Genomic DNA, 26,606 nt, shown 5'->3' on the forward strand with positions numbered 1-26,606 from the left:
TGCTGAAATACACTAATAAATAATGTTTACTGAAGGGTACAGATGGGATGAAGGTTGACTGAGAAGGTTCTGACTGACTGAGCTGAGCAGGTTCTCTTTGACTTTGGTGAAAATAGGATTGCGTTCATATTTCTGTCCATGTAGACATGCAGTCGTTTTCAAAAGAGAGAACTACTCCTTACTATTCTATGGGCTAGAACTAGAACAAACCAGAACCTGGAGTTTTTCCTATTCTATGGGCTAGAACTAGAACAAACCAGAACCTGGAGTTTTTCCTATTCTATGGGCTAGAACTAGAACAAACCAGAACCTGGAGTTTTTCCTGCTTAGGTCATGTTGTCATGAAAATCCTGTTATTGACGTGCCTATCTTTCTCCTCACCCCTCCAGAACATGTTTGGGGACAAACCGCCCATCCCAGAGTACAAGGTGGCAGCCATTCAGAAGTCCCGATTCATCCTGCTCCACTACGGGACCTTCAAGGCAGGCTGGGATTGGCTAATCCTGCTGGCTACCTTCTATGTGGCAGTCACGGTGCCCTATAATGTGTGTTTCACTGTGGTGGGGGGGCGGGATGAAGGGAGCTCCGCCCCCCGCAGCCCCCCCAGTGTGAGTGACATTCTAGTGGAGATCCTCTTCATGCTGGGTAAGGAGACAAGGAATATAGCTAAAGTTATTCTAACATTATGGTAACAATATTCTAACATTATTTTGATATTCTCATAATATCTAACATTTTCTATTGCATCTATTAGTCTAGCATTATATAACATTCTTTCAACACTATTCTAAATCAAATAAAAATCTAAACAAAGTTTATTTGTCGTGTACACAGATTAGCAGATGTTAAAGCAGGTGCAGTGACTGCTCGTCCCTATTTAAAGACATTATGATAGTGCCATTCTATGTCACTCAGTCGACTGCATTTACCTATGGCTGGGTAACTTCCTCTACACAAATACATTAACACACTGTGTGCACTCAAGCCTCCACAGACTCCCCCTGACATTCATTGAGTTGATGTTTGCCTTAATTTCTTCCAACACTAATTCTATTGCCTACAGGTACTTAGTATATTCATTGTGGGAGAATAAATACAGTAATTTTCTTGAATGAAAGTTAATGGTAATTAACACTTATTAGTTCATTGTATTACCGGCCCATGTTGAAAACTCTGCCCATCGTCTCTCTCTCTCTCTCTCTCTCTCCTTAGCAGACAGATGGGCATCATAAAAGTTCACTAACTGCAGTGTTAGCGATACATCTCTAGTCAAATTATATATGAACCACATGCAATGGACCATTTCTCTCAATTGTTTTTAACAAATAAAAAGCCTACGTGAATGCATTCATCTGCAGTCATTTAATTATACAAAACACCTATGGACCATTTCACTCAATTGTCAATTTACCCTTTTAACATAAAAGCCATGTAAGTCAATAAAGCCACGCTATCTATAGCAATGAACTTATACAGTATGAACCATCAACAATGTGCTATTTGTCTCAGCTATTCATTCATTCATTCATTTGTTAATAAGAAATTAATTGTAATTAAATCCTGTATTCTTGTCGTTGTGCAGATATTGCATTGAACTTTCGGACGACCTTTGTGAGCACGTCGGGCCAGGTGGTGTACGATGCTCGCTCCATATGTGTGCACTACGTCACCACCTGGCTGTTTGTTGACCTCATCGCTGCCTTGCCCTTTGACCTGCTCTATGCCTTCAACGTCAGCGTGGTGAGTGGATGTCAGGGTGTGTGTGGGACTGTGGATATTGAAAAGTAATAGATTTTGACTTTGGTTGGTCTAATGGTTGTATGGGGATGTACAGTGGGGAGAACAAGTATTTGATACACTGCCGATTTTGCAGGTTTTCCTACTTACAAAGCATGTAGAGGTCTGTAATTTTTATCATAGGTACACTTCAACTGTGAGAGACGGAATCCAGAAAATCACATTATATGATTTCTAAGTAATTCATTTGCATTTTATTGCATGACATAAGTATTTGATACATCAGAAAAGCAAAACTTAATATTTGGTACAGAAACCTTTGTTTGCAATTACAGAGATCATACGTTTCCTGTAGGTCTTGACCAGGTTTGCACACACTGCAGCAGGGATTTTGGCCCACTCCTCCATACCTTCTCCAGATCCTTCAGGTTTCGGGGCTGTCGCTGGGCAATACGGACTTTCAGCTCCCTCCAAATATTTTCTATTGGGTTCAGGTCTGGAGACTGGCTATGCCACTCCAGGACCTTGAGATGCTTCTTACGGAGCCACTCCTTAGTTGCCCTGGCTGTGTGTTTCGGGTCGTTGTCATGCTGGAAGACCCAGTCATGACCCATCTTCAATGCTCTTACTGAGGGAAGGAGGTTGTTGGCCAAGATCTCGCGATACATGGCCCCATCCATCCTCCCCTCAATACGGTGCAGTCGTCCTGTCCCCTTTGCAGAAAAGCATCCCCAAAGAATGATGTTTCCACCTCCATGCTTCACGGTTGGGATGGTGGACTTGGGGTTGTACTCATCCTTCTTCTTCCTCCAAACACGGCGAGTGGAGTTTAGACCAAAAAGCTATATTTTTGTCTCATCAGACCACATGACCTTCTCCCATTCCTCCTTTGGATCATCCAGATGGTCATTGGCAAACTTCAGACGGGCCTGGACATGCGCTGGCTTGAGCAGAGAGACCTTGCGTGCCCTCAGGATTTAAATCCATGACGGCGTAGTGTGTTACTAATGGTTTTCTTTGAGACTGTGGTCCTAGCTCTCTTCAGGTCATTGACCAGGTCCTGCCGTGTAGTTCTGGGCTGATCACTCACCTTCCTCATGATCATTGATGCCCCACGAGGTGAGATCTTGTATGGAGCCCCAGACCGAGGGTGATTGACCATCATCTTGAACTTCTGACATTTTCTAATAATTGCGCCAACAGTTGTTGCCTTCTCACCAAGCTGCTTGCCTATTGTCCTGTAGCCCATCCCAGCCTTATGCAGGTCTACAATTTTATCCGTGATGTCCTTACACAGCTCTCTGGTCTTGGCAATTGTGGAGAGGTTGGAGTCTGTTTGATTGAGTGTGTGGACAGGTGTCTTTTATACAGGTAACGAGTTCAAACAGGTGCAGTTAATACAGGTAATGAGTGGAGAACAGGGGGGCTTCTTAAAGAAAAACTAACAGGTCTGTGAGAGCCGGAATTCTTACTGGTTGGTAGGTGATCAAATACTTATGTCATGCAATAAAATGCAAATTAATTACTTAAAAATCATACAATGTGATTTTCTGGATTTTTGTTTTAGATTCCGTCTCTCACAGTTGACGTGTACCTATGATAAAAACTACAGACCTCTACATGCTTTGTAAGTAGGAAAACCTGCAAAATCGGCAGTGTATCAAATACTTGTTCTCCCCACTGTATGGGCCAGTCAGTTCCCTAGAGAACTATAACCAAGGAGCTCTGTGGGTTGCAGCTGCAGGAGAACTGACACCTATGATGTCACTTTTCATCAAACACTGCTTTCCACAGAGATCCAACAGTACTGAAAATCTAACTTTCCTCTTTACCTTCTGACCCGAGATGTGTGTCTGTATCTATGTGTCTGTGTTTCTACAGTACTTTGGGGTCCACCTGCTGAAGACAGTGCGGTTGCTGCGCCTGCTGAGGCTGCTACAGAAGCTTGAGCGTTACTCCCAGTACAGTGCTGTAGTACTCACCCTGCTCATGTCCATGTTCGCCCTGCTGGCCCACTGGATGGCCTGCGTCTGGTACTTCATCGGACGCAGAGAGATTGAAAACAGCCCCAACTCCTGGGACATTGGTCAGTACACATGGATGTCTACATTGCACATTGAGATTGTAATCTGTTTTTCAAGGGAGCCAAGATGCAGCATCACAGGCATTCAGTTGTATAATAATTAGGGCTGTCAAAAATAGCGCGTTAACGACGTTAATTAGTTGTTTGCTGTTAATTACGTCAATTTTTTAAACGCATTTCACGCATGCGCAGTGTGACAAATTATTCAGGTCAGGAAAGTGGTTGGGAGCTAGAGGCGAGATGGAGCAAGGTGAGCAAAGTGGGCCTATTGACGGATTCAAATATAAAAAGAATGATGATGGTACAGTTAACAAGTACAAGGTTATTTGCAAGATTTGTAAGAAGGAGTTTCAATTTCACCGGAGCTGTTCAAGCTTGAAGTACCATGTCAACGCCAAACATGCGTTTGCTGGGCCGTCAGATTCAGCAAGTGGTTTGCGCCAGACCACGCTGAATGTTTGCAGGCAATTAACAAAATCAACCTCAGATAATTTGACCAACACAATAGCAAAATGGATCGCAAAGGATTGTAGACCCATTAGCATTGTAGAAGACTCAGGTTTCCTTGATGTTTTGCAAGTGGCGTCTCAAGACTCATTCTATAAGCCACCGTCAAGAGCCACAGCCAAAGACAAATATTATGGTGTGTAGTATGTTTCAGCTTGATTTAAAACACCATTATTTGGCTGTGTTAATAAACAGACATAATATGAAAATTATGTATCTGTGTCCTGTTATTTATCTTTTGGTATGCATTTCAGAAAAAAAATGGTTAGGATTCAGGTGTAATTGCAAATAGTGATTAATCATGATTAATCCACTGAAAATTCTGATTAATTTGATTAAAAATTTTAATCATTTGACAGCCCTAATAATAATATAACATTAATTAATAAAATAACACATATGGGTCCTACTAGACCTTCTGTGCAATGACTGTAATCATGATGTAACTACATTCAATTCAGGACTTCTAACGCGTCTGGCTGTTGCAAAATGATGTGTTTAATCATTTTAGCCTAAGATTTGATCAAGAAACAGCAGTTATGCTGTCATGGATGATCAGTCTCCCTTATAGTAGTCATTATAAATACAATTAATGATTTTAATAAGGCAAAACCTCGTTGATATTCTACACGCATCACTCAATGGAAAACTGCAGAAAAAGACACACACATCCGGCTTGATGACGAACACACACCCATGCATGCACGCACAAATACAGTTGAAGTCGGAAGTTTACATACACTTAGGTTGGAGTCATTAAAACTCGTTTTTCAACCACTCCACACATTTCTTGTTAACAAACTATAGTTTTGGCAAGTATGTTAGGACATCTACTTTGTGCATGACACAAGTAATTTTTCCAACAATTGTTTACAGACAGATTATTTAACTTATAATTCACTGTATCACAATTCCAGTGGGTCAGAAGTTTACATACACTAAGTTCACAGTGCCTATAAACAGCTTGGAAAATTCCAGAAAATGATGTCATGGCTTTAGAAGCTTCTGACAGGCTAATTGACATCATTTGAGTCAATTGGAGGTGTACCTGTGGATGTATTTCAAGGCCTACCTTCAAACTCAGTGCCTCTTTGCTTGACATCATGGGAAAATCTAAAGAAATCAGCCAAGACCTCAGAAAAAAAATTGTAGACCTCCACAAGTCTGGTTCATCCTTGGGAGCAATTTCCAAACGCCTGACGGTACCACGTTCATCTGTACAAACAATAGTATGCAAGTATAAACACCATGGGACCACGCAGCCATCATACAGCTCAGGAAGGAGACGTGTTATGTCTCCTAGAGACAATCCCAGAACAACAGCAAAGGACTTGTGAAGATGCTGGAGGAAACAGGTACATAAGTATCTATATCCACAGTAAAACAAGTCCTATATTGACATAACCTGAAAGGCCGCTCAGCAAGGAAGAAGCCACTGCTCCAAACCGCCATAAAAAAGCCAGACTACGGTTTGCAACTGCACATGGGGACGAAGATCGTACTTTTTGGAGAAATGTCCTCTGGTCTGATGAAACAAAAATAGAACTGTTTGGCCATAATGACCATCGTTATGTTTGGAAGAAAAAGGGGGTCGCTTGCAAGCCGAAGAACACCATCCCAACCGTGAAGAACGGGGGTGGCAGCATCATGCTGTGGGGGTGCTTTGCTGCAGGAGGGACTGGTGCACTTCACAAAATAGATGGCATCATGAGGAAGGAAAATTATGTGGATATATTGAAGCAACATCTCAAGACATCAGTCAGGAAGTTAAAGCTTGGTCGCAAATGGGTCTTCCAAATGGACAATGACCCCAAGCATACTTCCAAAGATAACCCCACCCACTTTGCCAAAGCACAGCCCCCACACCACTAGAGGGATATCAACAGACCACCAACTTACTACCCTGAGACAAAGCCCATGAAGATCTCCTCCACCGCACGAGCCCAAGGGGGACGCAAAACCTGACAGGAAGATGACGTCTGTAACTCAACCCACTCAATTGACGCACCCCTCCTAGGGACAGCATGGAAGAGCACTAGTAAGCCAGTGACTCAGCCCCCGTAATAGGGTCAGAGGCAGAGAATCCCAGTGGAGAGAGGGGAGCCGGCCAGGCAGAGACAACAAGGGTGGTTCGTCGCTCCAGTGCCTTGCCGTTCACCTTCGCACCCCTGGGCCAGACTACACTCAATCATAGGACCTACTGAAGAGATGAGTCTTCAGTAAAGACTTAAAGACTCAAGACCGAGTCTACGTCTCTTACATGGATAGGCAGACCATTCCATAAAAATGTAGCTCTATAGGAGAAAGCCCTGCCTCCAGCTGTTTGCTTAGAAATTGTAGGGACAATAAGGAGGCCTGCGTCTTGTGACCGTAGCGTACGTGTAGGTACAGTTGAAGTCGGAAGTTTACATACACCTTAGCCAAATATATTTCAACTCAGTTTTTCACAATTCCTGACATTTAATCCTCTTAAAAATTCCCTGTCTTAGGTCAGTTAGGATCACCACTTTATTTTAAGAATGTGAAATGTCAGAATAATAGTAGAGAGAATGATTTAGTTCAGCTTTTATTTCTTTCATCACATTCCCAGTGGGTCAGAAGTTTACATACACTCAATTAGTATTTGGTAGCATTGCCTTTAAATTGTTTAACTTGGGTCAAACGTTTCGGGTAGCCTTCCATAAGCTTCCCACAATAAGTTGGGTGAATTTTGGCCCATTGCTCCTGACAGAGCTGGTGTAACTGAGTCAGGTTTGTAGGCCTCCTTGCTCCCACACGCTTTTTCAGTTCTGCCCACACATTTTCTATAGGATTGAGGTCAGGGCTTTGTGATGGCTACTCCAATACCTTGACTTTGTTGTCCTTAAGCCATTTTGCCACAACTTTGGAAGGATGCTTGGGGTCATTGTCCATTTGGAAGACCCATTTGCAACCAAGCTTTAACTTCCTGACTGATGTCTTGAGATGTTGCTACAATATATCCACATAATTTTCCTTCCTCATGATGCCATCCATTTTGTGAAGTGCCAGTCCCTCCTGCAGCAAAGCACCCCCACAGCATGATAATGCCACCCCCGTGCTTCATGGTTGGGATGGTGTTGTTCGACTTGCAAGCAACCCCCTTTTTCCTCCAAACATAACGATGGTCATTATGGCCAAACAGTTCTATTTTTGTTTCATCAGACCAGAGGACATTTCTCCAAAAAGTACGATCTTTGTCCCAATGTGCAGTTGCAAACCGTTTTCTGGCTTTTTTATGGTGGTTTTGGAGCAGTGGCTTCTTCCTTGCTGAGCGGCCTTTCAGGTTCTGTCGATATATGACTCGTTTTACTGTGGATATAGATACTTTTGTACCTGTTTCTTCCAGCATCTTCACAAGGTGCTTTGCTGTTCTGGGATTGATTTGCACTTTTCGCACCAAAGTACGTTCATCTCTAGGAGACAGAACGCGTCTCCTTCCTGAGCGGTATGACGGCTGCGTGGTCCCATGGTGTTTATACTTGTGCACTATTGTTTGTACAGATGAACGTGGTACCGTCAGGCATTTGGAAATTGCTCCTAAGGATGAACCAGACTTGTGGAGGTCTACAATTCTTTTTCTGAGGTCTTGGCTGATTTCTTTTGATTTTCCCATGATGTCAAGCAAAGAGGCACTGAGTTTGAAGGTAGGCCTTGAAATACATCCACAGGTACACCTCCAATTGACTCAAATGATGTCAATTAGCCTATCAGAAGCTTCTAAAGCCATGACATCATTTTCTGGAATTGTCCAAGCTGTTTAAAGGCAACAAGTCAACTTAGTGTATGTAAACTTCTGAGGCACTGGAATTGTGATACAGTGAATTATAAGTTAAATAATCTGTCTGTAAACAATTGTTGGAAAAATGACTTGTGTCATGCACAAAGTAGATGTCCTAACCGACTTGCCAAAACTATAGTCTGTTAACAAGAAGTTTGTGGAGTGGTTGAAAAACAAGTTTTAATGACTCCAACCTAAGTGAATGTAAACTTCCGACTTCAACTGTATATAGACATGTGTGTGCCTTTCCAAATCATGTCCAATCAATTTGTAGAAACATCTCAAGGATAGACCTATCACTAAAAGCTTCAGTCACACAAAAGTTATACTTAAACCCGAACTGGTTCTCAAGCAAATTAGTAAGATTGTCTCACCCAATGTTCAAGAAAGGCCTTTTTCCCTTTATTCAGATTACAACAACTCATTTGCAGTTATTTGAAAAGGAAATAATCTCCCAAATATCACTATTTCTAAAACAAGCCATAGAAAGTTGGTTGCAATTTCAATTTAATCCTCCAGAAACGACAGAACAAATAATGCAACAAATATTGTGGTTAAATTCAAATATACTAATTGACAAAAAACCTTTATTTTTTGACAGAATGTTTAAAAAAGGTATAATCTTCGTAAATGATATCATCGGTAGGACTGGGGGAGTTATGTCGCACATGCAGCTAACAAAAACATATGGAAATGTCTGCTCTACCCAAAATTACAACCAAATAATTGCAGCCTTACCGCAAAAGTGGAAGAGGAAAGTGGAAGGGGGAGAAAGTAAGGAACTTGTCTGTCGGCCTTGCATTAAAGAACATAATTGGTTAAGGAAAACTGTGATAAATAAAAAAGTATATCAGTTTCACTTAAGGACCAAAGGATTGACAGCCGTCCCATATAGATTGCAAAATAGTTGGGAAGAGATCTTTGACGTACCGATCCCATGGCATAGTGTTTATGAACTGACACGCAAAACGACACCGGATTCAAAAATTTGAATCTTTCAATTTAAATTACTATATACAATTCTTGCTACCAATAGAATGTTATTTATATGGGGGATACAATCTTCCCAGCTCTGCAGATTTTGCTGTGAAGAGACAGAATCATTAGATCATTTGTTTTGGTTCTGTCCATTTGTAGCTTGTTTTTGGACACAGGTCCAGGAATGGCTAAAGGATTGCAATATATACCTGGAGCTAACCTTGCAGATAGCATTACTGGGTGATCTGAAAAGTCATAGTCAATCAATCAATCAATAATATAATAATACTTTTAGCAAAAATGTTTATTTTTAATTCACAATCTTTAGAAGCAATGAGAATAGAAAGGTTCAGAACTCTTGTAAAACATCACAGTACGGTTGAAATATATATGGCAAATAGAAATCCTATATGGATGGTGTTAAGAGATAGATGGGAGGTATTGAATAGAGTTGAAGGATGGGACTAATAACAAATAACAACAAATAATAACAAAGATAGCTAATAATGTAAGCATACTGTGTCCATAATAAGTATATAGGTTGTATGTTGGGAGCTTTTGGGAAGAGCACAGTTAGAAAGATATGGCATATAGAAGCAAACCGGATGGACATCATGAAAATGATCGGAGAGGTTGAGAGTAGAAGAAGTTCAGGAGCAAAAAAAAAAAATATATATATATATAATAGAATTATTGTAAAATTAACTCTGTCCATAAGGTGTAGATAGTAATAAAAAATAAAAAAAACATCTCAAGGATGATCAATGGAAACATGATGCACCTGACCTCAATTTTTCCCTTTGTCATTATGGGGTATTGTGTGTAGATTGCTGAGGATTTAAATGTTTAAAAAAAAATCAATTTTAGAAAAAGGCTGTAACGTAACAAAATGTGGAAAAAGTCAAGGGGTCTGAATACTTTCCAAAGGCACTGTACCCCAGAGTGTTACAGCCAGGCTTGCTGCCTATCTTTAGCCCAGCCCCAGGACTCAAGCACCATGAACCCAACTGGTTCAGAGACTGTCATTGGTTTTACAGGCATTTCCTGGTTGAAGGCTTAAATGATGGGTGAGTTTCTATGCTAAAGTTTATGATTTGATTTTGAGGGTACCCACAGCCATTCCTGATCGGTTGCAATTACTGTAAGTTGATTGAGCCTGTACTATTCAAAGCTTGATTGGCGAGTAAGTTGGTACGTTTTGGGAGTTGATGTTGGTGGTAGCCACAGCCATTCCTGAGCTGTCAGATTTAGTTGGTTCAGAATGAGGGATTAGGGTCCCTTTCAAACGCTAATGCAAGGTCAGACTGATCTTTAATTAATTCGGATGATTACGGTTTATTTCACGTTTGGGTTGGCAGAGGTTTGGCTTGTCCCAGCTCAGTATAAAAGCAAGTTGGACCAGTTTCATATTAAACTGTAGTGATACGAGATTGCTAAATTTATTTGAGACAAAAATATTTCATTTTGCAGTGTTTTCTTTAAGTGGGAGACTGTCAAACATACATTTTCTTTCAAGCGCCTTACATAGCCAACAGCATTGCCAAACCAGTCCATGAAAGCACCAAATGTAATAGCACATTTTCAATTTCCTACACAGACACACAGAAACCCTCTCATCTTATAAGCCTGTTCTCTTCAATCTGTTATTATTATAGCTCAGCAGTATTTATAGACCAGCTCTAGTAACATGACAAACACATCAACAGCAGCAGCAGCTCACAACAACAGCATATCAACAGATATGCCACAGGCGTGCGTGTGTCTTTGTGTGTGTCTGCAGATACTGTAGGGTTGTACTGTGAACGGCTGCAGAACCTTTTGTCTGCAGACATATCAATAATTCAAGTCCATGGGAGCAGCTCTTAGTCAGGGCTGATACTCAGTTCCCTGCTCCCTGCAAACACCCTGCTCCTTGATGCAACCTCAGCCACAATGCACAATACTGTCTGATACTCAGTTCCCTGCTCCCTGCATACACCCTGCTCCTCGATGCATCCTCAGCCACAATGCACAATACTGTCTGATACTCAGTTCCCTGCTCCCTGCATACACCCTGCTCCTTGATGCAACCTCAGCCACAATGCACAATACTGTCTGATACTCAGTTCCCTGCTCCCTGCATACACCCTGCTCCTCGATGCATCCTCAGCCACAATGCACAATACTGTCTGATACTCAGTTCCCTGCTCCCTGCATACACCCTGCTCCTCGATGCATCCTCAGCCACAATGCACAATACTGTCTGATACTCAGTTCCCTGCTCCCTGCATACACCCTGCTCCTCGATCCATCCTCAGCCACAATGCACAATACTGTCTGATACTCAGTTCCCTGCTCCCTGCATATACCCTGCTCCTCGATGCATCCTCAGCCACAATGCACAATACTGTCTGATACTCAGTTCCCTGCTCCCTGCATACACCCTGCTCCTCTATGCATCCTCAGCCACAATGCACAATACTGTCTGATACTCAGTTCCCTGCTCCCTTGTTGCTCCCTCCCTACCGTACCCTTCTCCATATAGGCACAACCATAATACTGCCTTACAAATAATATTAATCTCCCTGCACCCTGCTCCTCCATGCTAGCACAGCCACAATATATCTCTCTGCTCTACCAACTGAGCTACATCCCTGCCGGCCATTCCCTCCCATACCCTGGACGACGCTGGGCCAATTGTGCGCCGCCCCATGGGTCTCCCGGTCGCGGCCAGCTACGACAGAGCCTGGATTCGCACAGCTCTCTATTGGCACAGCTAGCACTGCGATGCAGTGCCTTAGACCACTGCGCCACTCGGGAGACCCATGGGCACCCAAATGGCACCCTATTCCCTATATATTGCACTACTTTTGAGCAGAGCCAAATGGGCCCTGGTCAAAAGTAGTGCACTATATAGGGAATACGGTACCATTTGGGACGCAGCCTATATTGTAGACAGAGGAGCTAGGTCCTATGAGGAGAAGAGAACAGGACAGTGACAAAAGGAGCATTGACTAATAGGATTGTTTATTATAACACCAGATATAATAGGTCTAGGACTATATCTATATACATCTCAGAGGGCATGTAGGGATAGGAAAGTAGGAGAGTGAATAGTGATAACCTATTATTTCTTCCGACCGTCAGTATCCTGTGTTAATGGATTAACTTTACTCATACAGTATACACCCTGAGGACTGGCACCAACATACACCAGAGGAAGTACTAGAGAGAGAGAGAGAGAGAGAGAGAGAGAGAGAGAGAGAGAGAGAGAGAGAGAGAGAGAGAGAGAGAGAGAGAGAGAGAGAGAGAGAGAGAGAGAGAGAGAGAGAGAGAGACTCTCTACTGTGAGCCCAAGGCCACTTTGTTTTGTCTGCAACACGTCTCTGGAGAGAACTTGACTAAAGGCTGATGTTAGAGGCTTGAATGGCACATTTTATTTCGTTCTCGGGGACACTAGATAGCGTTCAGGCAGTTTATTCAAATGGAATATCTGGGACTCAGTGTGTTGTGACTTCCCACGTGCGTGCACGCGTGTGTGGTTTCTAAATTTGTCTCTGTCAGCAGCTCATCTAGCATTCTCCTTTCTCTCCATCTGTCCTTCTCACTCTTTCTCATCCCCTCATTCTCTCTCTACCTGTTGTTTTTTATGCTGTGAAGACTAAAGTCTGAGAGAGGTTGTTATCTTTTGAGTGTCACTTCAAAGCTTCACAACTCCAGTAGAACAGTCTGTGCTTCTTCTGCTATGTCTTTCAAAGACGTGGGCTGGGTGACTGACAGACTGACAGACAGAGATAGAGTGTGGTGCAGAATAACAGTATGGAACCCCCTGGGATACACCTGCATCATGATCCAGTTTCTTAGAAAGAGGAGAGTAAGCCTGCTAGCAGCCTTATAGAGCTCTGGCCTGGAGTTCAGCACCATGGACAGCATCATGTCAGAGCAAAGGAGAAGAGAGTACTGTATGTTAAATGGACAGCAGCAGGGAGAATGTAGGAGGCAGTTGAGAGAGAGGGTAGGTTCTGAACCTTGGACAAGGGCAGAGAAGAGGAGTTGTCAGAGAGTTAGTTCAGGACCACGGACAGCAAAGTAGTTGTATCTGGCTGTGCATGGATAGAAAAGCAGACTGAGAAAGTTCTGCCAATTGCTTACATAATTTGTTATGTTCACACAGCCATGTAAGCAAACCTATTCAAAAGACCCACCCCAGTGCACACTGCGGGTGCACAAACAAACACATTGATAAACAAATGTATTCACACACATACCGCTGCATACTGACACACGCTCACACACACCTAACCACCACGTACACACACTACACACACGCTGGCACATAAATCAGCAAAATTATACCCTCAATTCTTCTGAACCACGTCCTAGAAATGCTAGCTTGCATAATGACAAGCTAATTAGGCAACAACTGAGGTGTAACATTCCAAATTATATTGGTTTATTCAGTTCACTGAGACTACCCACAGACATTCATTAGTGGGCCTTGTTTATACACTGGGTCAGCTTCAGTGTGTGTGTGTGTGTGTGTGTGTGTGTGTGTGTGTGTGTGTGTGTGTGTACATTGGTCAGCCCAGCTCAACTACAAGGTCAAAGATACAGCTTCTTCCCCCATGTGTGTGTTTCTTTGGATTGCTGACAGGCTGTCCACAATGGATTATTCACCTAGGTATCTGTATGTAACTTTTCTTTTGTATTTCTCCCCCTCTCCCTCCTTCTCTCCTCCCTCTCCCCCTCTATCTCTCTCCCTCCCTCCCTCCTTCTCTCTCCTTCCCCCTCTCTTCATCTCCCTCTCCCACTTCCCTCCCCCTCCCCCCTCTCTCAGGTTGGCTACACGAGTTGGGAAAGCGTCTGGGAACCCCTTACTTCCTGTCTCCCCTTGCCACTTTGGCTCCTGGTTCGCTGCACCCCGCCATTGTCGACGCTTTCCCGGCCAACAGCAGCCAATGGAACGTGTCCGGGTCGGCGCTGTCAGGGCTGGACTCGTGGAACTCAAGCCAGTGGAACGTCACAGGGACTGGGGCCGGGGCCTTGGCTGACGGGGTGGAGGTTGGGGTGGGACAGGGTGGAGGGATGCTGGGTGGAGGTCCATCAGTGAGGAGCTCCTACGTGACATCGCTGTACTTCGCTCTGAGCAGTCTGACCAGCGTGGGCTTCGGGAATGTCTCAGCCAACACCGACTCTGAGAAGATCTTCTCCATCTGCACCATGCTCATAGGAGGTGAGTCCCTGGAGATACAACAGGGACGTTATTGGTTAGTGAGAACGTCAGTCCTCAGCGGTGTCAGGGGATAGGAAAACCACCTTATAATGATGTGTGCCTCCTCTCCTGTCGCTCTCTGATGTATACTGTTTATAAACATTCACTAGATATACAAAAGTATGTGGACACCCATTCAAATTAATGGATTCGGCTATTTCAGCCACACCCATTGCTGACAGGTGTATAAAATTGAGCACACATCCATGCAATCTCCATAGACAAACATTGGCAGAAGAATGGCCTTACTGAAGAGCTCAGTGACTTTCAACGTGGCACCGTCATAGGATGCCATCTTTCCAACAAGTTAGTTCGACAAATGTCGAGGAGCAACAACGGCTCAGCTGCGAAGTGCTAAAGCGCGTAAAGATCGTCTGTCCCCGGTTGCAACACTCACTACCAAGTTCCAAACTGCCTCTGGAAGGAATGTCAGTGCAAGAACTATTCATCGGGAGATTCATGAAATGGGTTTCCATGGCCGAGCAGCCGCACACAAGCCTAAGATCACCATGCACAATGCCAAGCGTTGGCTGGAGTAGTGTAAAGCTCGCCGCCATTGGATATTGGAGCAGTGGAAATGCGTTCTCTGGAGTGGTGAATCACGCTTCACCATCTGGCAGTCCGACGGACGAATCTGGGTTTGGCGGATGCCAGGAGAACGCTACCTGCCCGAATGCATAGTGCCAACTGTAAAGTCTGGGGCTGTTTTTCATGGTTCGGGCTAGGCCCCTTTGTTCCAGTGAAGGGAAATCTTAACGCTACAGCATACAATGACATTCTAGACAATTCTGTGCTTCCAACTTTGTGGCAACAGTTTGGGGAAGGCCCTTTCCTGTTTCAGGATAACAATGCCCTTGTGCACAAAGCGGGGTCCATAGAGCAATGGTTTGTCGAGATTGGTGTGGAAGAACTTGACTGGCCTGCACAGAGCCCTGACCTCAACCCCATCGAACACTTTTGGGATGAATTGGAACGCCGACAGCGAGCCATGCCTAATCGCCCAACATCAGTGCCCGACCTCACTAATGCTCTTGTGGCAGTCCCCGCAGCAATGTTCCAACATCTCGTGGAAAGCCTTCCCAGAAGAGTGGAGGCTGTTATAGCATCAAAGGTGGGACCAACTCCATATTAATGCCCATGATTTTGGAATGAGATGTTCGACGAGCAGGTGTCCACATACTTTTGGTGATGTAGTGTACCAGAGATTCTAGCGCTATCAACAGAAGTGGCTCTTCAATAATGACAATAGCAAACTGCTATTGAATTATTATGACATAACTGAGAGTTAAGATACAGACATCCCTCTATCCCTCTCTCCCTACTCCCTCCCTCTCCCCCTCCCTACTCCCTTACTCACTCCCTCCATCCCTTCCTCCCTCCCTCTCTACTTCCCCCCCTCCCTCCCCCTCTCCCTCCCTCGAGGAGAGCAGTATACGCCAGGGGCAAGCGTGTGTGTCTGCCCTCCCAGGGAGCCTCTGCTCTCAGCCTCTCAGCTTGGAGTGGCCTAAATATTCACTTAACTCATTAAATGGTGCCTGGCCCCCACTGAGACATGAATATACAGTAGCAGCAAGGATAGCGTTTGTCTTCTCCTCTGTTCAATTTGAATCTCTTCTTCTCTTGCTACTAGCGTCAAACACACCTGCGTTCACCCAGGCCCCCCAGCAGTAGGGCAGGTGTTCCTCTACAGTGCTCCAAGCTTCTCTCTATGTGCTCTATCAAGGAATCAGAGAATGCAGCCTCAGTAGCGAATCGTGACTATTGGACCTTCAATGGGGGGGGGGATCAAACTTCAACTCAAAAATCTATACAAATAACAGAAACATCATCACTTAATGCACACAACATTATATCTAGCTCTAATGCATATGCTGCTGCTACTGTCTTATCTATCCTGTTGCCTAGTCACTTTACCCCTACATATATGTACAGTGCATTCGGAAAGTATTCAGACCCCTTGACCTTTTCCACATTTTGTTTGTTTATTCCACAATGGATAAAAAAAAAAAAAATCCTCATCAATCTACACACAATAACCCATAATGACAAAGCAAAAAAGGTTTGTTAGAAATTCTTGCAAATGTATTAAAAATAAAAAAAACAGAAATACCTTATTTACATAAGTATTCAGACCCTTTCCTATGAGACTCGAAATTGAGCTCAGGTGCATCCTGTTTCCATTGATCATCCTTGAGATGTTTCTACAACTTGATTGGAGTACACCTGTGGTAAATTCAATTGATTGGACATGATTTGGAAAGGCACACACCTGTCTATATAAGGTCCCACAGTTGACAGCGCATGTCAGGGCAAAAACCAACCCATGAGGTCGAAGGAATTGTCCGTAGAGCTCCGAGACAGGATTGTGTCGAGGCACAGATCTGGGGATGGGTACCAAAAATGTCTGCAGCATTGAAGGTCCCCAAGAACACAGTGGCCTCCATCATTCTTAAATGGAAGAAGTTTGGAACCACCAAGGCTCTTCCTAGAGCTGGCCGCCCGGCCAAACTGAGCAATCAGGGGAGAAGGGCCTTGGTCAGGGAGGTGACCAAGAACCCAATGGTCACTCTGACAGTTCTCCAGAGTTCCTCTGTGGAGATGGGAGAACCTTCCAGAAGGACAACCATCTCTGCAGAACTCCACCAATCAGAGCGCTCAGGACCTCAGACTGGGGTGAAGGCTCACCTTCCAACAGGGCAGCAACCCTAAGCACACAGCCAAGACAACACAGGAGTGGCTTCAGGACAAGTCTCTGAATGTCCATGAGTGGCCCAGCCAGAGCTCGGACTTGAACCCGTTTGAACATCTCTGGAGAGACCTGAAAATAGCTGTGCAGCGACGCTCCCTATCCAACCTGACAGAGCTTGAGAGGATCTGCAGAGAAGAATGGGAGAAACTCCCCAAATACAGGTGTGCCAAGTTTGTAGTGTCATACCCAAGAAGACTCAAGGCTGTAATCACTGCCAAAGGTGCTTCAACAAAGTACTGAGTAAAGGGTCTGAATACTTGTGATATTTCAGGTTTATTTTTTAATTTCTTTACAAAAATGTATAAAAACCTGTTTTTGCTTTGTCATTATGGGGTATTGTGTGTAGATTGATGATGGGAAAAAACGATTTAATCAATTTTAGAATAAGGCTGTAACAAAATGTGGAAAAAGTCAAGGGGTCTGAATACTTTCCGAATGCACTGTGTCTACCTCAATTTCCTCGTACCCCTGCACCTCAACTCGGTGCTGATACTCCATGTTTATAGCCAAGCTATCATTGCTCATTTTGTATTTATTCCTTGTGTTTTTTCTGTTATTATTATTTATTAAAAATATATATTATTATTCTTTATTGTGTTCTGCATTGTTGGGAAGGGCCCGTAAATAAACATTTTACTGTTAGTCTACACCTGGTGTTTACGAAGCATGTGACAATTAAAATGTGATTTGAGTAGCAATGCTTTTTGATGACATCAATAATTAATCAAACAGGCCTGAGCCATGCATCGGGCTGTCACGCACACGCCCTGCATGGAATAATGCGACCAGCAACAACAACAACAACAACCGCTTAAACAACCTGTGGTAGCCTAACACCATCACTATCACTATCACCAATAGCCTAGCGATGACAACAGTGACACATCAAAGGTTAAAGGCTCGTGGTGCTGAAAGGACAGCGACCGTAATCTGCGCACTCCGTGTAGGAGATAACACTTTTTGTAAAACACATAGACACCACCAATAGAAAGAGAGCAGTCACACACAGCATAGCCTACTGTTAAAAGCAACCAATTCACAATAATCCAGTAGGCCCCTGCAATAATAACAAAAACACAACCATTAAGCATTTCCAAATCGAAATGTACAGCTATTACTTCCCATTGCAAACATATTTTATCTTGTTCAGCACACAAAGTAACCAGTGATTTAAAGTTTTTAAATGCAACAATGTTTCACACGCATTATTTTCAAAGAGATACCTAACAGAAAGCGAGCTGCAAAAACAGTGCCACTGCCACTCACCAAATGATGATCATTTTAAACTTAACTTTTAAAGTTAATCTTGAAGGGCGATGTTAAAGGCCCAATGCAGCCGTTTTTATCTCAATATCAAATCATTTCTGGGTAACAAATTTTTCTATAAAAAAATTTTAAAATAAAAATAGCTTCTTAGCAAAGAACAATTTCTCAAGCAAGAATTTTGCTAGGACTGTCTGAGAGTGTTCTGAGTGTGGGGAGAGGAAAACTGAAAACTAGCTGTTAATGGCAAAGAGGTTTGGAATTATCTTTGTTATTGGTCTATTAACTTATGATCTCGCCAGGCAGGCCAAAACTCCATCCCACCAAAACAGGCTGAATTTCAGGCGGTCTATTTCCAACAGTTCTTACACTAAAACGGCGTTGTCATCATTTTCACAATTTCACAGTATTATTCCAACTTCATAGTGTGGACATATATATAAAACACAGGAAAATCTAGTTTTTGACTGCACTGGGCCTTTAACAAATGAGCAAAAACATCCTCCTTGATAACACTTGTGGCTTTAAAATTAGTCCGCAAGCTATATCCCTGCAATGTCTCATTGAAGATCTAGATAACTTTTCTGGCGTCTCTGGACTAAAACCTAATTATGATGTGTACCATATAACGTATTGGATCTATAAAAAACACAACTATTACATTACCCAGCAGTTTACCTATAAAATGGGCTGACGGTGAAGTAGACATACTCGGTATTCATATCACAAAATATATAAATGAGCTCTCCACAATGAATTTTAATAGAAAACTAGTAAAAATAGACAAAATCCTGCAACCATGGAGAGGTAAATAACTGTCAATTTATGGAAAAATGACACTGATTAACTCCTTAGTCATATCTCAGTTTACTCACTTACTTATGGAGCTGCCTACTCCTGATAATTCATTTTTCAAATAAAAAATATTTTGCTTTATCTGGGATGCTAAGCGTGCCTATCTATATAATGAATATGAACTGGGTGGGCTGAGATTATTAAATATAAAAGCACTAAACCTCTCTCTAAAAGCGTCACTTAAACAAAAGTTTTAGTTGAACCCAAAATGGTTCTCAAGTAGATTACTAAGAAAAGCTCATCCATTGTTTAAAAATGGCCTTTTTTCCTTTGTGCTGATTGCCATGTCTCATTTTTGATTAATTGAAAATTAAACCTTATTCAAAGTATCACTATTTTTCTAACAAGCATTGCAGAGCTGGTTACAATTTCAATTTCATCCCCCAGAAAAGGTAGAACAAGTATTACAACAAATATTATGGTTGAACTCAAATGTGCTGGTTGATAAAATACCTATATTTATGGAAAATAAGTTTGAAAAGGGTATTTTGTTTTTGTATGTCTTTCATGGAGTTATCGGAATTGTATGGGAAGGTTTGCTCAATCCAAGATTACAACCAATTGATTACGACATTACCCCCAAAATGGAGGAGGCAGGTGGCCGCGGAAGGAGGTAGGGAACTGGTCTGTCTGCCAAACTGCCGGAGGAACAAAAATAGCATAAATAGGAAAGTATACCAGTTTCATTTCAGGGCCAGGATGTTGACAGCTGTTGCATACAGATTGCAAAATAGCTGGGTAGAGATTTTTGATATACCGATTCCATGGCTGTCACGCCCTGGCTCTGGGGACTCTTAAATGTTGAGTCAGGGTCAGTAATTTCTATGTTAAGTGTTTCTATGTTTAGGTTCTAGATCGTTTAGATCTATGTTGGCCAGGGTGGTTCCCAATCAGAGGCAGCTGTAGCTCGTTGTCTCTGATTGGGGACCATACTTAGGCAGCCGTTTGGCACCAGTCTGTGTGGGATCTTGTTCCGTATGGGTATGTTATTAGTCTACCTTGGACTTCACGTATTGTTTGTTTGTTGTTTTGTTCGTGTTCAGTACTTTAATAAATATGTACGCTTATCACGCTGCGCCTTGGTCCGTCTCATCCGTAAACGATCGTGACAGAAGATCCCACCAAATGAGGACCAAGCAGCATGCCCAGGAAGAGAGAATAGCGATGTCTCAGGTGGGCAAATGGTGGTCATGGGAGGAGATATTCGCGGGGAAAGGGCCATGGGCGAAGGTAAATGCCCAGGCAGGAGAGGAGAAACGGCGCCAACCGTGCCGACGACGGACACCCGAGAGGCAACCCCAATAAAAAATAATTGGGGGGCACACGGCGTGGACGACGGGGCAGCAGGAGGCAGCGACAGAGCGAATCTGCAGGTTAGGAGAGGAGGCCACCAGGTTACGGGGGCTATTGGTCCAGAGGGAGCAGGAGTTAATTGGTCAGAGGGAGGAGCTACAGGAGGCGATAAGGGAGAAGGAGAGTGTAGAGGCACGGCGAGAGGAGCTGGTTAGGCAGCAGAAGGAGCGGAGGTTTATAAGGGAACCCAGTCCCGCTCCTCGCACCAAGCAAGTGGTGTGTGTCGCCAGTCCGGTCCGGCCCGTTCCTGATCCCCGCACTAAGCCAGTGGTGCGTGTTCCCAGTACGGCCCGACCCATTCCTGCTTCCCGCACAAGGCCAGTGGTGTGTGTTCCCAGTACAGTCCGGCCCGTTCCTGCTCCCCGCACTAAGCTAGTGGTGCATGTTCCCAGTACGGCCCGACCCGTTCCTGCTCCTCGCACTAAGCCAGTGGAGCGTGTGTCTAGTCCGGCACGGCCCGTGCCTGTTCCACCGGTGCCTGGTCCGACACCGGTCAGCTGCTCCACTCCGGAGCCAGAGCAATCCGCTCCACCAGGGTCCGGTCCAACTCCAGTCAGCGGATCCACTCCGGAGCCAGAGCAATCTGCTCCACCGGTGCCCAGTCCAGCTCCGGTCAGCGGCTCCAGTCCGGAGCCTGTACAGTTCGATCCACCGTCGTCGGGTCCAGCTCCAGTCAGCGGTGCCAGACCAGACCAGGGGCGCAACAGGGAGGTGGAGAGAAAGTGGTGGTCACGCCCGGAGCCGGATCCGCCTCCGAGGCGGAATGCCCACCCGGCCCCTAACCCGTTATGTTTATGTGGCGCGGTCGGAGTCCGCACCTTTGGGGGGGATACTGTCACGCCCTGGCTCTGGGGACTCTTAAATGTTGAGCCAGGGTGTGTAGTTTTTATGTTAAGTTTTTCTATGTTTAGGTTCTAGATCGTTTAGATCTATGTTGGCCAGGGTGGTTCCCAATCAGAGGCAGCTGTAGCTCGTTGTCTCTGATTGGGGACCATACTTAGGCAGCCGTTTGGCACCAGTCTGTGTGGGATCTTGTTCCGTATGGGTATGTTATTAGTCTACCTTGGACTTCACGTATCGTTTGTTTGTTGTTTTGTTCGTGTTCAGTACTTTAATAAATATGTACGCTTATCACGCTGCGCCTTGGTCCGTCTCATCCGTAAACGTCCGTGACAATGGCACAGGGTGTATGAGTTGATATATAAAACGACACAAGATTCTGCTAAATTACTAAAAAAGTTTTTTTTTAATATAAAATAAAAATGTAATAATAATAAGCCATTTAGCAGACGCTTTTATCCAAAGCGACTTACAGTCATGCGTGCATAATTTTTTTTGTGTATGGGTGGTCCCGGGGATCGAACCCACTACCTTGGCGTTACAAGCGCCGTGCTCTACCAGCTGAGCTACAGAGGACCACATGTAAAACATTCAAGACTTCGTGCCTTTCAGCTAAAATTATTGTACAGAATTCTTGCCACCAACAAAATGTTATATATTTGGGGCATATAATCATCACAGCTCTGTAGATTTTGTTGTGAGGATACAGAATCAACAGACAATTTCTCCTGGTATTGCCCTCAGGTAGACTGTTTCTGGTCTCAGGTTCAGGAATGGCTGAAAAAGCATAACATTCATCTAAAATTGACCCAAGAAATAGTATTGTTTGGAGATCTGGAGAGACCTGGTCATACTATTAGTAAAAGTATTTATCTTCAACTCGCAATCTGTGGATTCTATTAGATTAGATAGATTCAAATTGTATGTTAAATATCACAGCATAGTTGAAAGATATATGGTGCGTAGAAATCCGATGAGGGTGGCCAGCAGAGATAGGTGGGATTGGCTGAGGGAAACTGAGGGTTGGGATGTGGAACTAGAGACAAGTGGGAGTGGAGTTGCTGGGCAGGGGATAGAATGACGGTCAAAGATAAACAATTAAAAAATAAATATGTTTGATTGACACTGAGGGGCAATGCTGTTACATCCAATGCCTGGGGTCTCGGATGGTTGAGGGGCTGCTCTCGGGGAACTGTGGGGGGATCTTGGGTGGTTGGTGGCCTGGCGGTTGGGAGCTTGGGCGGGTGGCCGATAGGTCGCTGGTTCGGGTCCCCATTTTGACTTGGTGGGAGATCTATCGACATGCCCTTGGGTGGGGCACTTGACCCTGGTTGCTCTTTTGGGTCGCTCTGGACGGGAGATGGTTAGATAACTGAATGTAATGTAATTGTTAAGTGGCTTCACTGCAGGTAGATTATACAGTGCATTCGGAAAGTATTCAGACCCTTTGACTTTTTCCACATTTTGTTATGCTACAACCTTATTCTAAAATTGATTAAATTGATTTTTTCCCTCATCAATCTACAAACAATTTTAGCAAATGTATTAAAAATAAAAAAAATGAAATATCACATTAAATAAGTATTCAGACCCTTTACTCAGTACTTTGTTGAAGAACCTTTGGCAGCGATTACAGCCTCGAGTCTTCTTGGGTATGACGCTACAAGCTTGGCACACCTGTATTTGGGGAGTTTCTCCCATTCTTCTCTGCAGATCCTCTCAAGCTCTGTCAGGTTGGATAGGGAGCGTCAATGCACCGCTATTTTCAGATCTCTCCAGAGATGTTAGATCGGGTTCAAGTCCGGGCTCTGGCTGGGCCACTCAAGGACATTCAGAGACTTATCCCGAAGCCACTCCTGCATTGTCTTGGCTGTGTGGTTAGGGTCGTTGTCCTTTTGGAAGGTGAACCTTCGCCTCAGTCTGAGATCCTGAGTGCTCTGGAGCAGGTTTTCATCAATGATCTCTCTGTACTTTGCTCCGTTCATCTTTCCCTCAATCCTGACTAGTCTCCCAGTCCCTGCTGCTGAAAGACATCCCCACAGCATGATGCTGCCACCACCATGCTTCACCATAGGGATGGTGCCAGGTTTCCTTCAGACGTGACGCTTGGTATTCAGGCCAAAGAGTTAAATATTGGTTTCATCAGACCAGAGAATCTTGTTTCTCATGGTCTGAGAGTCCTTTGCAAACTCCAAGCGGGCTGTCATGTGCCTTTTACTGAGGAGTGGCTTCTGGCCTCTCTACCATAAAGGCCTGATTGGTGGAGTGCTGCAGAGATGGTTGTTCTTCTGGAAGGTTCTCCCATCTCCACAGAGGAACTCTGGAGCTCTCTCAGAGTGATCGGGTTCTTGGTCACCTCCCTGACCAAGGCCCTTCTCCCCCGGTTGCTCAGTTTGGCCGGGCGGCCAGCTCAAGGAAGAGTCTTGGTGGTTCCAAACTTTAAGAATGATGGAGGCTACTGTGTTCTTGGGGACCTTCAATGCTGCAGACATTTTTTGGTACCCTTCCTCAGATCTGTGCCTCGACACAATCCTGTCTCTGAGCTCTACGGACAATTCCTGTCAACTGTGGGACCCTATATAGACAGGTGTATGCCTTTCCAAATAATGTCCAATCAATTGAATTTACAACAGGTGGACTCCAATCAAGTTGTGGAAACATCTCAAGGATGATTAATGGAAACAGGATGCACCTGAGCTCAATTTCGAGTCTCATAGTTTAGGGTCTGAATACTTATGTAAATAAGGTGCTTTTTTTTACTTTTACAAAAACTTCTAAAAACCTTATTTCACTTTGTCATTATGGGGTATTTTGTGTAGATTGATGAGGAAAAACATTTATTCAACCCATTTTAGAATAAGGCTGTAACTTAACAAAATGTGGAAAAAGTCAAGGGGTCTGAATAATTTCCGAACTGTGAGGGAAAAAGGTATTTGATCCCCTGCTGATTTTGTACGTTTGCCCACTGACAAAGACATGATCATCTATAATTTTAATGGTAGGTTTATTTGAACAGTGAGAGACAGAATAACAACAAAAAAATCCAGAAGAACGCATGTCAAAAATGTTATAAATTGATTTGCATTTTAATGAGGGAAATAAGTATTTGACTTTGACTGATACTGTATATACATATATGTATATACACACACTACCAGTCAAAAGTTTGGACACACCTACTCATTCAAGGGTTTTTCTTTATTTTTACTATTTTTTACGTTGTAGAATAGTGGTGAAGACATAAAAACTATGAAATAACATATATGGAATCATGTAGGAACCAAAAAAGTGTTAAACAAATCAAAATATAGTATATATTTGAGATTCTTCAAATAGCCACCCTTTGCCTTGATGACAGCTTTGCACACTCTTGGCATTCTCTCAACCAGCTTCACCTGGAATGCGTTTCCAACTGTCTTGAAGGAGTTCCCACATATGCTTAGCACTTATTGGCTGCTTTTCCTTCACTCTGCCATCCGACTCATCCCAAACCATCTCTTAGGCTTCAGTGCAATTAAAGTGCTGAAATGAAGTGTGGAGGCTACACACACACACACACACACACAAACACACACATGGAAGCGTGCACACACACAGATGTGCATGTGCGCGCACACACACACACACACACACACACACACACACACACACAAACACACACAGGCTTGTCACCAGAGCATAGCACTGTGCCTTTACTGTCTCAGCCAACTGACAGCTGGAATGCCATCTACACATTAACACTCTCTCTAGTGTCGACACACAGACACAGATTCATACTCTTAAAAAAGACACTGCGCAACACTGAAAGTAACACATCCATACACATTTAATGTGTGCACACACAATCACAACACAAAACACTCATACATCCTGCCCAAAATTGTCTCATTAGAATATGTCAAAATAGGGACATTTAACCTTCCTTGCCTGGAGAGTTGAAGTTTAAACACGGTTTAAATACAGCTAAACTGGCTACAGTCCTACACGTAACCGTGGCGATGTGCCAGACAGACGGAGAACATTAGAGAGCTTCATCCTCACAGGGAGAAATAACAACCTGTCTCCCCAGAACCAGACTGTTACACAATAAGAATGATAAGACCATCCAGGATCATTGGACTGAGGTACTCACTGACTGTCAAATCGGTCAGGAGAGAGTTCTTAGAATGGGCCCCTTCTATGTGTCTGCTTCAATTGGCTCTGATATTTAACGATCCATGTACACACAGTCACAACACCCTTGTTAGTGGCCAACTCTCTCAGACTTACACATACACTCAACCTCAATCACTGTTGTGGATACACACACACCCATCCTTGCAAACCTCCAAAAGCAACAACCCACACAATCACACAGAGTCAAAGTGTTCTGTGCCATCAGTGAAGTGTGTGTGTGTGTTTGGTTTTACTATCCTTATTGGGACCAGAAGTCCTCACAAGGATAGTAAAACAAGGAAAATAGGTAAAGTAAAAAGGCTATGTTAGGCTAAGGGTTAGGGTTACAATTAGGGTTAGGGTTACAATTAAGGTTAGGGGTTAGGTTTAGCGTTAGGAGTTAGGGTTCAGTTTAGTTTTAGGGTTAGAGGTTTGGGGTTAAGCTTAGGGTTAGGGTTAGGTTAAGGATTAGAGTTAAGGGTTAGGGAAAATAGGATTTTGAAATGGGAATAAACGTTTTGGTCCCCACAAGGATAGTAAAACAAACGTGTGTGTGTGTGTGCGTGCGTGCAGCGGTGGGTCCATTCCTCTGCAGAGCCTGCTGCAACTGTGCAGATCAGATCACTGTCAGACTGGAGCCTCCTCTCCTCTCCACAGGAGCTGTCAGCATGGAGAGAGGGGAGGGGAGTGTGATGGAAAATCTTATGTTGGTGCTTTTCTATTTTATACATTTCTGTGTTTTCTAATAACCGTTTTCTGTGTTCATGCAAGTGACTGATTGAACGAACCCTCACTATCAGTATCTGCAATTTGGCAGTACGCCCAGACCCTTGTTTTGAGAAAGAAAGGTATCTCAGTTTCAAGGTCTCAGCTTAGAGAAAAGAAGCCTTGTGAGGTATTGGTCTATCACATGCATGACCCAGTATTGGTCGGTCACATGAATGAAGCAGATGTTAATGATGAATTAATTATGAATAAGCTAAATCATGCAAATATGACTTGTCTGCAGTATATAATCCAGGCATTTGTCATCTCC

The 26,606-nt window shown here is 43.7% G+C and overlaps 1 protein-coding gene across 1 annotated transcript in view; it reads left to right on the forward strand.

The window, feature by feature from the left end:
* The window catches only part of LOC311144057 (voltage-gated delayed rectifier potassium channel KCNH8-like), a gene marked incomplete at its 3' end in the record, with an annotated part of 201,314 nt that overhangs the window by 146,704 nt on the left and 28,004 nt on the right, over window positions 1-26,606 (forward strand). Inside the window, exons 5-8 of the mRNA XM_084179997.1 lie at window positions 390-645; window positions 1,583-1,740; window positions 3,619-3,823; window positions 13,921-14,316. Of these exons, the coding sequence (XP_084036123.1) occupies window positions 390-645; window positions 1,583-1,740; window positions 3,619-3,823; window positions 13,921-14,316 (1,015 nt within the window). The remainder of the gene's footprint in view (window positions 1-389; window positions 646-1,582; window positions 1,741-3,618; window positions 3,824-13,920; window positions 14,317-26,606) is intronic.

The sequence above is a fragment of the Coregonus lavaretus genome (genome assembly GCF_964263955.1).
Source record: "Coregonus lavaretus genome assembly, chromosome: 16".
In the NCBI taxonomy this organism is placed as follows: Eukaryota; Metazoa; Chordata; class Actinopteri; order Salmoniformes; family Salmonidae; genus Coregonus; species Coregonus lavaretus.